Below are 14,031 nucleotides of genomic sequence, written 5' to 3'. Positions count from 1 at the left end.
CACATCATATATGTACATGTATATAATTAATTTAATTGTAATAAAAGTGTGTGTGTGGCGGTGGGGGGATGACCCAAAAATCAATTTTATAAACGTTAACTTAAGGGAAATTTTGGTTGCGAGAAAGGGGGGCATTGCTCCCACTGGACCATCTTAAAGGTACTGTTAGCAAGCTCACAAAAGATATCCCCGCTAAGAAAGAAGTCATTACTCACGTATTTCTCTATTAGAGAATAATGGATGCTTCTTTTTCTTATAGTGAGTCGGACAAGGCAGGGTATATTTACAGGTCACAAGTAATCTTTATGTCAAATTTAAGCTTTTACTCATTTCCATTAATACAAGATATGACACATGTTTAATATGACTTTGAACTTGCGCAACTGACCCTGGGTCAAGTTCATGACACATCTTCGGTCATAAGGAATCTTTATATGAAATAGAAACTCCCAATGTTTCTCCTTAAATGACTTAGGGACAAATCATTACACACCCTTCAGGTCATAAGCAATCTTTGTGTGAAGTAAGAAATTCCAAAGTGGACGGGAAACAAATTTTGCACTTTTCCTGCCAGTGACCTTTACTTTGTCCAAATGACCTTGGGTTAAGGTCTAGCGCTTTGTCAGGTAATGAGTAATATTTGTATGAAGTAAGAACACTTCCAATGTTTCTCCATGAGAAAGATATACACCGGACACGACGGACGGACGGACAATGTGATGTTTATTTACCCCCCCCCCCCATTTTATTTTCGTGGGGTATAAAAATCATTTTCGCCCGTTTTGTGCGGCACAAAAAAGACCGATATTTTTCAATTATTTATATCATATCAAACATAGATATACAAGTCAAGGTATGATTTGTATGCACATTTGAGTTCTTCTCATCATCGTGGGAGAGGATAAGATACCCTTGGGTTCCAATGATGTCTTTTCATTGGCATTTGTTAATTTGCATCACTAAATGATTTTCAAGTGGTAGGTATCAAAGCTTTTGAGATGTTACATGTAGATACTGAGTTTCTATAGATCTTAACTTAAGGTTAGAAAAAACAACACTTTTTATATAGTAAAACAAAATCTAAAATAGCTTAATGTACTCGTACACATAAATAAAATGATGTAGCAATAGCTAAAAAGACTTTGTTTATTTCTTCTGTTCTAGACTTTTTCAGAGTTAATAAGCTAGAAGTTAACAATCTCCCATTTTGACAAGCCAGATTAAAAATAAAATATTCAGCTGAACTTTAAGTCACTTAATTTGCATTACAACCTCATACTACACAACTTCAATGATTATTTTTATCAATGTGCATACAACAATAAGTAAAATCCCCAAGAACAAATATCTATCGCAATTAAGTGCATATATTTCTAAGAGGCAGAAAAGTCGCTATATTATAGTCTGCAAGTCAATTGAACTATGGTCCTTCAAAAAAATAAGAAACTGTCGACACTTGCAGTACTCTGATGATTTAATGACGACGGACTTCATTGCTTAATGTAGTCGTATCATTACTTCTAATCCTGAGAACAAATGTTATTTAATCTTTTACTTAAATCTGTTAACTTATATAACCAGAGACATAAATAACTGATAATATATATTTTATTATGTTCATAACTAGCGTTTAGCGTTTAGCGTGTTCAACAGGTTAATTTTTTAGGTTGATTGAAATCGAATATTCAGACACTTATTAGACAATTGACCGCTGAAGTGAAAGCATCCTTCCAAATGTTACTCAATTATATAACAATTGCTGATTTGCAGCCCGGGGGCAATAGTCTGAGCTATAAGCACTGAAGCGACACGAGATTTTTGGTCGCACGTGGAGCGTATTGAATTAGCATAGACTGACCGAATAAACACACGGGTGGGAAAGCGACACACATTGAGGAGAAAAATTTACACATGTTAAGTAGTCGCCAAAAATTGGTTTTCGCCACATTTTGGAAAAAAAAACCTTGCACTGTGATCATGAAACCGATAAAATCTAAACAAACCTTGTTTAAAAACTCATGTGAACATTCTAAAAATAATCACTGAATCTCTCAATTCTGGACAAATCTTTTATCGTTTCAGCCTCTACTCAATGTGTTTATTTGATATTTGATTTTGTTTATCCTGCCTCGAGCGCTTGGAGGGTGTTTCATTTTCTAAATTCTGCTAAATAATGCTTCCAATTTTGAGCTCTCTCTCTCTCTCTCTCTCTCATTTTTGTGCAACCTTATAAAAAACGTCAACTACTTTCTGCAATATCTATAAAACCTTTCAGCAGTATTTAGCGGTAATATTCGTGGGTAAATAATAAAACCTAGAGACTGTCTTACGAAACCATATGGGGATATGTCATGTAAGCACGTAATTAAAGAAATGAAATCTATTGTGTTTATTGTTCAATTTTTTTAAATATTAGGAGGATATACATGTACATTAATTATAAAATTCGCAATCTCTTCTTTTTCAAAATAAAAAGCATACAAGTTCTGAAAGGAACTAAAATTTATTTTCATCATCAGTATCTATGACATTGTATATAATATCATCGCCAAATATTTCATTTATAACATTTGAAATTTGATCTGCAACATCATATGACCAAATTGGACAGTTTTGTAAAATGTCCTCAGGTGTAAAAATGTTTTCTACATGCTGAACTACATAATTAATGACATCATCAGATAGACCATGTATAAAGTGTTGAAAAGTTGGACAGTTTGAATTTTAATGCATCCAATTTCTGTCTTAAAAGTACCATGTCTGATGAATTAACATCTCGGCTCATTTGATCAGGTGGATCTTCTTGCAATTCAAACAGAAGTGCAGGATGAGTGTTGGGACAATCATTTAGTTCACATTTGCAAAGTTTTTCACAAATATCACAGCACATGTGCATTGGATCAACTCAATTTTGCTTCCATATGAAGCGCATAAAATGTCACGTCTACACTGCGAGTCTTTTGCTAATTGCACAAGTTCCTCTTCTACTTGTTTTAATTGTCCCTTATGGCACTTATATATAATCAGTTCATGTGATGGTTCACTGTCCCTTCCTGCTCTACCCATCTGCTGAACCAGAGTATCCATCTCTCTTTGAAGGCCATAGTGAAAAACATTATGAACCCCAAAGAAATTTACACCCCTCCCAGCTGAGTTCGAACAAATTAAGATTCGAATTTTGCCTTCTTTGGTCATATCAGATCTAATTTGTTATTTCCTGCCTTCCACAGTTTTGCTGTTGAACATCTCGTAGGTTTCACTTTTATCAATACCAATTCGCTTCCGAAATATTGAATATATTTCAGAGACGTCAGTTATAGATTCAGCGAAAATTATATGTCTTGGAAGTGCATCTTTTTTGGCTTCAAACTCATCTATTAACCAACTGAGGACCTCTTCAATGTCACTGTTGTTTGGTATACATATCGAGGACATCTTGATATTTTTCCTGTCTGGCGACTCTGATATAACCACAGTTTCCGATGTCCTATGGCACAAACTCTTCATAATTTTACGGCTCTGTAATGGACCGGAAGTTGCAGTTAAAGCTGCTATCGGAACATTAGGGCAAATGGCGGGAAGTTCTCCTATGTGGCTAAAGTGTTCCCTGAAGGCCTCATGGTGTTTGTTTCCCTCACCCCTATATTATAAATTAAAAATATAGTGTTGATTTCTCACAAGGAATATTACTGGTAGAGATTTTATCAACAGAGAAAATCATAACTTGCATCTTATTTAACATATGTTATAATGTAGTCAATATGAACGAATAGAAATTGATTTTAGCATATTATGCATGTAAACTAACTTACCACTGTACGACGGTGTGTACCTCGTCTACTACGATAACCTTTATTCTGTCCCTTAAGTTTGCTACTACATCTCTCCATTTCCTGTCACCAACTAGCGCCTCAGGACTGGCAAATATGAACTTGAATATTCCCTCGTTAATTGCGTAGTCTGTGGGATCACGTCCAATATATGTTGCCTTGAAACCTAATTTGCATAGTCTCTGGGTTTGCTCCTTCATTATCGAGACGAGGGCTGTGATAACAATAATGATGGCAGATGGATAAACAATGGGTAAACTCTCGTAGAAAATCGACTTTCCACTACCTGTTTTTAATCCTACAAAAACATCTTTTCCGTTACATATTGCTTTTATTCCACTGACTTGATTTTCTCTAAGAGACGACACGTTAAATGTTGATTCGATCTCCTTTCTCTTTTCCTCTGTCAAATCCATTTTTGTAAACAGTGCGTTATATGTTACGCGCAATCTGATTGGCTAAAATTTTTACCGCAAGGAACAGTAACTCGTAAAACTCGCTAGATGGCAGCAATGGACTTGCTAAATCTGCCAAGGAGGAGATGAGAAAAACGAATTGGAAACTTGGCTAGCGAAGATGTAAAAGACCAGGTATGTTTTTGAACTCGGTATAAGATAAAAGGTCAAATATAAATCTAGTATTCTCTCCAACGTACCTTCCCTTGATAAATCCAGACTGTGTATCAGATATTAAATAATCTAAAACGTTCCTGATTCTGAAACTAACACATCCTGAAATAATCTTATACAAAACATTCAAAAGAGTGATTGGTCGCCAGTTTTTTAAAAACTGTCTAGGTTTATCACCTTTAGGCAAGCATGAAATAATTCCAAGCCTCTGTGAGATGGGGAGTTCCTTCTTCAGAAATATACAGTTAATGGCTCGAACAACAAAATTTTTAATATCTTTCCAAAAAAATTAAAACATTCAGCAGTGTACCCATCACTTCCAGGAGATTTATTGTTCTTCATCTGTTTTATGACATTCAATACCTCTTTTTCTAAGAAAGCCTCTTCTAAACCATTTGACAACTCCTTTTCTAACTTAGGTGAATTATAATTAGAAATAATATTATCTAAATCAATCTTTACCAAATTTGTATCCACACTTGCATATAATTTTTCATAGTACTTCTTTAAAAAATCGTTTTAATGACGGTTATCGTCATTAAAACGATTTTTTAAAGAAGTACTATGAAAAAGACCGAAAAGAATTTTGAAAAAATATCACGGCGGTACAAACTTCAGATGGCGTGGCATCATCACCAAAATTTGATGGAAATAGAACATGCAATCACTGAAAAATCGCCTGCACTAAATTTTGAGAAAAAAAAAGAATTAAAAAAAGAATAAAAGTGAAAAAGAAAAAATGGAATAATAGAAGGGCCTTCCGCTGATATATTTAACAGTGAAAGAATTATTGTGAATCTGGCCACTGGAATAAATTTAAAGAAGTTTAGTGGTGGTGAAAATGTCCACTTGTGGCAGTCCCACTTAGACAGTTGGAAAAAAATTCATAACGTGACAGACGGCGCAGCACGTTTAGGAATAGGATGCAGTTTAGAATGCCAAGCTGAAACCTGCCCACAGACATTGTCATCACGCCCCTCAAGAAACAAACTTTACACTCTTGTACATTAGACAACAAGTAGGAGAAACAACTAATGTCTATTTGTCTAGGGCAGAAAAAACCGCCCTTGGCCATGATTTGCCAGAAATATACAAATTTCAATTCGCGATCTGAGGACTGGAAAACCAGATAAAGGCAAAAGTGATATCAAAAGAGCCTAAAACATTTCAGGAACTACGCCATGCAGTGTCCCTTGGTAAAGCTCAACTGGATTGCACCACCACTGAAGATGCAAACAATGTAACACATGTAGCTTTAGCTGCTCAGCTGAAAGACTCCCTGAAAGCCGAAATTAGTGTCTTAACACAGAGTAATTGCCAATCAAAGAACGGTCAGCCAGAACCATGGAGCAAATCAACCAACCCCCATCCTCAGTGGAAGCAAATCGCACCCCAACCATCCGGATACTGTATGCTAGTGTGCCAAACAAACTTTGCCGCGCCACCTACCTCCTATCAACAGCAGCCCCCCAGTGCAACCCAAGGTCCAGCCCTCAGCACAGCAGTGGCCTCAAACAACCAACAATGGACCCCGAGTGAGACAGTACCAGAGAGCAAGCCGAGTGTGCAAGGGATGTGGTAAGTTTTGTTACCCTAGATCTACTAGCACTGCTTTTAATGTAAAGTGTTTAAGGAAGGAGTCTTCTCGTTATCAAACACACTTCTCATCATAAGAAATTCATGAAATTATGACACAGTCAAACGGATCATATTACCAAATGATTTTATCAGTTTAATCAAATTTGACCATTTTGTTTTCGCATTAAGGTCAGGTCAAGGTCACCACCTTTTTCCTCAACGTAAAGGACGATAAAAATAAGTGTAGCTCTTTGAAGTGTCTGCAGACATTTGTTTAAGAATTGAAGATTCTATTCTTCAATGAAATGACAGAATATCAGAATGTCTATCAGCTTATACTACTAAATTGGAATAAATATTTATTCTAAAATTGATATTTCTTAGCCCGCATTTCCTATAATTTTCTTTAATTTTGAAGAAATGTTGATTATTTTGTATGCTTCCAATACTAATATATTTCTGATTTTTATGTATTATGAAGACTTTATATAAAGATATAAATTGACAGAAAAGCTAATATATTGACCATTTAATAAGAGAGAAAACTGATTTTAGTGATTTTTTCACAAAAATCAATGTATAGAATGGGCGCTTTAAAAAGCTTATAAAAATTTAATTTGATAGGCAAATCATATTTGAAAAACAAATTCCAGGTATCATATCATTAGTTCACATTAGTACAAAATTTCAATATTAATGTTATTGTTTTTCAAATGCTAAAACAGACTCTTTAATCTGCAGCAATTCTGAATTGCAAAACATGTGATATTTTCCTACGCCAATTTTACGCCAAAAATATAGTCCTTGTTAGATTTTAAATATTGATTTCTTTTTCTATGCCAAGTTGTATGATAGTAAAAAAAAGAAAGATAAATATACTATTTTAATTTTCTTTTTTCTTTATTTGATGAAAATTAATCAAATTTACGTTTAACAAGTCGAAAACCAGAAAAGGCCCCTTTCTTAAGATATTGTAAATGGCGTCATTTCGCTCCAGTGTGTCAAAGCCCACAAGCACAAACTCCACACATGCCTAACAAACAATCACACCACCATCCCTCAATGTCACACCACAATTCATCATTCTAGGGAAACGCGCCTATCCTTTCCAAGGATGGGCACCAAACTAACATCATTGTAACATCCTCACTAAAAACTCAGCGTATACATAGTAAACATAGATTGACTAACACTCTAACCCAAGAAGTAAATGCTGAGATGATTAGACAACTAAAGGAGATGTTACAAGCCAATAGCATTGAAGAGTCAACATATATGTGGCAAAGTCCAGTTGTCATAGTTAAAAAGAAAAATGGCCAACTACGTTTTGCGGTAGATTATAGAAATCTAAACTCTGTCACAAAACAAAACACATTTCTTGACCTCGTTTAAAAGATGCTATTTACACAATTGGCATTTCTAAAACACGGATATTTTCTACACTTGATTTAACTTCTGGTCTTGGAAAATATCCATGGATCCGGAAACTGCCCAAAAATCAGCATTCGTTACCCTACTGGAGTGTATCTGTGGAAATATATGCTCCTTGTTAATGCCCCGTCTTGCTTTCAGGCTCTTGTAACCCGAGTACTTAACTGGAACTTAACTAGAAAGCCTGTCTTGTCTATGTATGGAACATAACTAGAAAACCTGTCTTGTCTATGTAGGTTATATTCTTGTCTTCTCTAGCTCCTTTGAACAACACATTCAGCATTTGGATCAAATCTGTACTCGCCTTAGTTCAGCAGGTCTTACAGTGAAACCTACCAAATGCTCTTTTGCTCAACGTCAAGTGCAGTATCATGGTTATGTCATTACCAAAGATGGAGTCCATGTGGATGTTTATGAGAAAAATGCTGTTAAGTCATTCCCAACACCAAAATGTACCAAAGAAACTAGATCTTTTCTTGGCTTATGTAACTACTATCGAAAATTTATTCATGACTAGACTACCATCATAGGACCGTGAACGGCATTACTGAGAGAAGACAACAAATTCAAATGGTGTGATGAATGTCAAACAACCTTTAATCTCCTGAATACAGCTCTCACATCGCCACCTGTTTTAGAATATCCAGACAACTCCAGACCATTCATCCTTACTACTGATGCATCTGGAACAGCATTAGGGTTAATCCTTGGACAATTCGATGACAACGGAAAAGAGCGTGTAATTGCATTTAGAGGACGCTCCCTCAACAAACATGAAAGAAACTACACCATTTCAGAACGCAAATGCTTGGCCATTATTGAAAGCATTAATAATTACCATGTCTATCTCGCTGGCAAACCATTCACAGTGTACACTAACTACTCAGCTCTTAAATGGCTACAGACTGTCAAGTATGATACAGGCAGACTCGCTCATTGGTCCATCCTCCTACAGGGCTACAACTTAATTTTATCCACAAGAACGCAAAAAAAATTAAGTAGCTGAGGCCCTCTCCAGAAGAAACTACCCAGAATTATCCAAGAAAGCTGAGAAGCCAGAGAATGTAATACCCAGTACTGATACAATATCCACCATTTCTACTCCATCTGAACACTATCAAGTGACTTTCTTCTATAAACATGAAAAATGTGGTTCTCAACAATCTAAACTCCCAACACATTAAACGTATGCACCATTGACATATCTACAGAAATTGGTCAGTTTCAAAGCCAGTGTCCAGACTTTGGTCCACATGCTTACTTTACAGATAGAGCTCTTCCGTCAACAAAACAAGAGCGTGACAAACTTATCTCAGAAAGCAAACATTATGTTTTCTTAGACCGTAGCCTATACTATTTTTACCAACCATGTTCAAAGAAATAAGCTCAATGTCAACCAATCTTAAAACAGTTAGCCGTACCACTTTGTATAAGAGAAGAGGTACTGAGATCCTACCATGACAGTCTAGCAGGAGGAGCACATCTTGGCCTTGACAGAACATATCGAGAAACTCAACTGAAGTACTATTGGCCAAAGATGTACCGAAATGTTGCCGACTATATTCGCTCATGTTATACATGCCAAGAAACAAACCACTTTTCCACGCGCTCCCCTCGTCAATATGCCAGTTGAGGACACTTCCTACGTCTCTTTATGGAAATCTCGGGACCACTTACCACATCAAAACAAGGCCACAAATACATCTTACTGGTCGTGGACTCATTCAGCAAATTTCCAGAGGCATTTCCGTTAAAAATTCAAGAATCAAAAGAAATAGCTGAAGTTCTATTCGCAGAAATAATTGCAGGATATGGAGCGCCACGTGTGATCGTGAGTGATAGAGGACAGAACTTTCTGAGCAAACTTGTTACAGCAGTGTGTGAAATATTCGAAGTCACCAGACATTTTACTAGTGCCTACCACCCTCAGAAAAATGCAGCTTGCGAAAGAATGAACAGTACCATTGCCCATTGCCTCCGCACCTACATCAATCCTAAACAAACAAACAAACGGGAACAAACTATATGAAACAAAATAGCCTTGAGGATGAGTCCTTCTACACACGCATCTGATTTGTCACCATACCATCTTGTCTTTGGGAAAGAAATGAACCTACCATTTGATACTTCACTAATTCCCAAAATTGGACTCAATAAGGATGCGAAGACTCGTGTTAGTGATCTCATGTCTCATCTTAATATGTCCCTTCTATGTGTGTAGAGTTGGTCCAAACAACACAGACAAAGTGTGCAGATACTCCAACAACAAGGAACTCAAATCCCTGATTCATGTGAGCAGACTCAAACCCAACAACGACCCAAATCATCGTCCAAGTTTGGACCCACCTCCTCTAGATGAACCCATTGATGACGCTCATTATCCCCCAGACCCTGGAATCCCGCAACTTCCAGATGCACCACTTGATGCTACTCATTAACCCCCAGAAAACGGACCCCAGCAACAAACAAGCACAACAGGAGCCAAAGTTATCTCCTACCCAAACTGCATTCGCAGCGTTTACCTGCTCAAAGTTCATCGGACTCCTCATTACAGAGACATTACGTCTCTGATGTCAAATTGCTAGAACACAGCGAACGTACATGGGAACGTTTGGTTCGCAAGTTTCATATTACCAGAATACAGATACATAATCACAAGTCAGGGTATTAAGTGTTCTTTTCGATACTTTTAAATGTGCCGAACAAAACAATTACATTCAAAGTATCGTTGAGAGCAGAAATTTAAATTCCTAAACGGTAAATAATTGACACAGACACATGTTTAAGATTATTATCAATAAAAAGAAGGACAATTTTTTTTTAAGCTTACCCCTTTTCATGTCAATGAGCTCTTTAACTATATCTCGGGTGAAGTATAATAAAGGTCTTTCGTTAAAAACAGAAGACCTTCTTGTTATTACTTTGTTTCTTTTTCCCTATTGTTATTATAAATAAAAAAAATTTCTGTAGAGTTCACTGGGTCGCTTTGTCGGCATCAAAGAAATGCCGCCATCTCAATAACTATGCATTCAACATTTAGCAATCCATCCATGTTTTAAATATTCTACATGGCTATATAAGGGGGAGCGATTACTATTTATTCACATATATAGATACACGCATGCATGTATACATGTGTTTATTGGCATATTATGTTGCTTAATATATATTGTTATCCAGAACACTATAATGTAAACTTCATGTACATTTAGATCTTGTATATAAACAACTATTTCGTAACTGCATTTAAACCTGTTTTTTTCGTGGAAAAATTCGGCAATTGAAAGGGTAAAAGTCCCAAGCGATGTTTCCTTGTTTACATGTACTAATGCTATAAATGACATTTGTTTCTTTTACTTTTTGTAAAGTCAAGGTGTGCAATAAACGCTTTTTGATTTAAAAGGCGCACCAGTTAACAGGATTATCAATTTTCTTTCAATTTCCGGGTAATAATTTGCCTAAATATGAGATAAGATGTGTAAGCAAGAGACAATATCTAGTTTGTGTGTAACTTTAATATATATTCTCCTCGTTGTAAATATATGCAATACGTGAAATATGTAATGTGTGTATTAGGGAGAGGACAATCTAAGTTTTTTAGAATTTGTGCCTCAATTTTTATTTTTTAAATGTCTGCATTGGTCAATAAAATATGATCAATTTAATTGTAAGCATGAGTTCCTTAACTATTCATTCAAACTTCTTATCTTGGGTATCTGAATTATATCCACGGCTTAGTCGCACGAGTGTATTCACAGGAAAAACTTTGTAAAAGGTGATAAGAACAAGGTACATTCATTTTACGTAATGTTATTATGTTAGTTTATAACAATTTGCAAAAGGACGATTCAACTCTTTAACGTTGATCTATCATAATTTTGAATTAATGATTTTATCTATATTTTCAGGCCAGTCTTCTAGAAGTATGGATGATCTTTTACATTTTCGGATTTTCTTCATCAAGAGATGTGGTTTTTTTCTTCTTATGGTGAGATTTTAATACAGTATATTAGCTAATAAGCCGGCGAATTGCATATATAAAGCAAGAGAGAGAGAGAGAGAGAGAGAGAGAGAGAGAGAGAGAGAGAGAGAGAGAGAGAGAGAGAGCATTAATGCTTAATGCTAAAAAAATTTTTTATATGGATGATACGATGTTTGGTTACATTATACAGTGGCGGATTAATACACAGTGTGAGACAGAAAATCTCACATTTCTGTCTCATACTGTACAAAACAATATCACACAGGTGATCAGAAAACTAAAATGGTAATATATGCTTTCTGATTTTCCCTTCATATAAATGACTTAAAGAAATGTCTTATATAAAAAACTAATTAGTGGTTTGGATATATTGAGGATGGCTTAAGTATAATATGAAACTGTTTATACTTTTCTGTGCAGACGACACAGTAATTTTATCTGAAACCCCAAGTGATCTTCAACATGTTCTTAGCGAACGTTTTGTATATTGTGAAACATGGAAACTTCATTTTTATGTTAAAAAAGTTAAAATTGTCATATGATGGCTTAAGTATAATATGAAACTGTTTATACTTTTCTGTGCAGACGACACAGTAATTTTATCTGAAACCCCAAGTGATCTCCAACATGTTCTTAGCGAACGTTTTGTATATTGTGAAACATGGAAACTCCATGCTTATGTTAAAAAAGTTAAAATTGTCATATTTTCGAATGGACTAGGCCCTAAACATACATTTAAATTCAACGACGAATTTATAGAAATTATCATTAAGAGAAAAGTACGATTATATAATTTACTCCTTGACTGTCAACTTGATTTATTCTACAAAGTTGTAACTCTCCTGTCCTGTTAAATGGGTGCAAAATTTGGGGGGTTAAAATGTTGAATATAATTGAACGTTTATATTTACGTTTTTTTGAAATATATTTTAAACCTTAAATCTAGTACTCCAAATTTTATGGTGTATGGAGAAACTGTACGTTTTCTTCTTTACATCAGTATATTTACAAGAATGATATCATTTTTGAGGAGACTGGTGTATGGAAATGATAACAAATTGTATCGAATTGTTAATAAGCATTTGTATACTAGATATACCAGTCCACCAATACATGGATATCATGAAAACATAATATTTTTAACACAACTATAATGAGTAATATTTGGATGGATCAAGATTTTTACAGTATCAAGCGGATAAGTGCTTGGATTAAACAAAAGAGATTAAAGATCAGCGTCTTCAAAAATGGTACAGTGATATCAACAACTCCAGTAAAGGAATCAGTTACAGGATTTTTTTTTTCAAATATTTAAATACGCGATCTAGAAAATCTAAAAATATACTTGTAAAATTTAGAACAAGTAACCATCGTTTTCCGATAGAGGTTGGTCGCTGGAATAATTTACAACGCCATAAAAAAATCTGCAATGTGTAAAAATAACAAAACTGAAGACGGATTTTCATGATCTGTTAGAATGCATTAGCTTCAATTATAAAAGATTTAATATCAAGAAAATACTATGTCGAAACAAATATTATCAGGTTTAGTAATTTACTAACTAATACCAGTTCTTTCTTTAAATCAAAGTACTGAAGTACTGACAGGAGTTGATTTTATCGATTATTATTCATTTTAAAATCAACAATATGTTACTTTGCTTCGCAAGTAGTTTATAATCTGTCTTTGAATTACCCACATTTTTATAACATGAATTCTCGGACTTTTCCGACAAGAATTTTGAGAAAAACCCCGTATGAATCGTGATGTGTAATGATTAAAGATAGAATTGATTCCATCCTATGTATAAGTAATTGAAATACTCAAAAAATTGTATGGATCCAAGCAATAATGAACTCAAGTCTCGTTCAACCAGATGCTCGGCTGTCTCCGTTAATCTCCAACAAACAAGAGAATGTGTACACCAGGTCACGTGATAGCTTGATGACGCGACCTCTAAATATAGAATGACTCTCTGCTTTTCGGAGATTTACGGAAACAGCCGATGGTTGAACGAGACTTTATTGAACTCTGGCGTATGAATTCATAAGGACTGCAAATATCTTAATTGTTCATACTATTAAACATCTGACTATTTTCATGGTATTTGTAAATAAGTTTCTTAAAAACCAATGCTTCAAGATACATTTCATCGAATTTATCGATTATTTTTAAGAACTAAATCTTGTCTGCGTTTCACTTTCGGTTTGCCAGAGTAACTGCATCGGGGAGTTGATTAAAATCAACTCCCAAAAAACCTGCGTATTTTCATTGCAAACATTAATGTGATCTGTCTAATATTTACATGTATAATGTACCCTTTTGTACCATTCACATGGTTTGAGAGAATAAAGGAAAAGAATTGAAAATTGATCAATACTGTCCACCAGTTAAAGGGGCATGGTCACGATTTATGTCAAACTTTGTTTTTCAATATTTACTGTTTAAAATGTTTTAGTAATGTACTCTAATAATCAACTTAAATTTTAACGTCTGTTAGGCGTAGAGTTATAAGCAAGATTCAGAGCTCATAAGTCTTTATAATGCAAACGCTTGTGCCATGTTTTAGTATATTACGTTC

The 14,031-nt window shown here is 35.0% G+C and overlaps 1 protein-coding gene across 1 annotated transcript; it reads right to left on the bottom strand.

Annotated features, from left to right (window-relative positions):
• Positions 1-2,701: 2,701 nt before the first annotated feature.
• LOC128186011 (ATP-dependent helicase wrn-1-like) lies at positions 2,702-4,334 on the bottom strand. Its single transcript, XM_052855742.1, has 2 exons — positions 3,813-4,334; positions 2,702-3,640 (listed from the first exon to the last, which is right to left on the bottom strand). The coding sequence occupies exons 1-2, from the start codon at positions 4,244-4,246 to the stop codon at positions 3,211-3,213; spliced, it is 864 nt and encodes a 287-aa protein (XP_052711702.1). The 5' UTR covers positions 4,247-4,334; the 3' UTR covers positions 2,702-3,210.
• Positions 4,335-14,031: the final 9,697 nt, after the last annotated feature.

Source organism: Crassostrea angulata, chromosome 5 (genome assembly GCF_025612915.1).
Source record: "Crassostrea angulata isolate pt1a10 chromosome 5, ASM2561291v2, whole genome shotgun sequence".
Classification (NCBI taxonomy): domain Eukaryota; kingdom Metazoa; phylum Mollusca; class Bivalvia; order Ostreida; family Ostreidae; genus Magallana; species Magallana angulata.
Note: the sequence above shows the minus strand (reverse complement) of the source record. Positions and strands in the feature narration are given on the sequence as shown.

What these genes read in the sequence shown, in the direction of transcription:
- LOC128186011 (XM_052855742.1), bottom strand. Translation starts at nt 4,246, where the DNA reads ATGGATTTGACAGAGGAAAAGAGAAAGGAGATCGAATCAACATTTAAC. An exon ending in GTACACACCGTCGTACAGTG is followed by an intron (nt 3,641 to 3,812) that starts GTAAGTTAGTTT and finishes TTTATAATATAG; the next exon opens with GGGTGAGGGAAACAAACACC.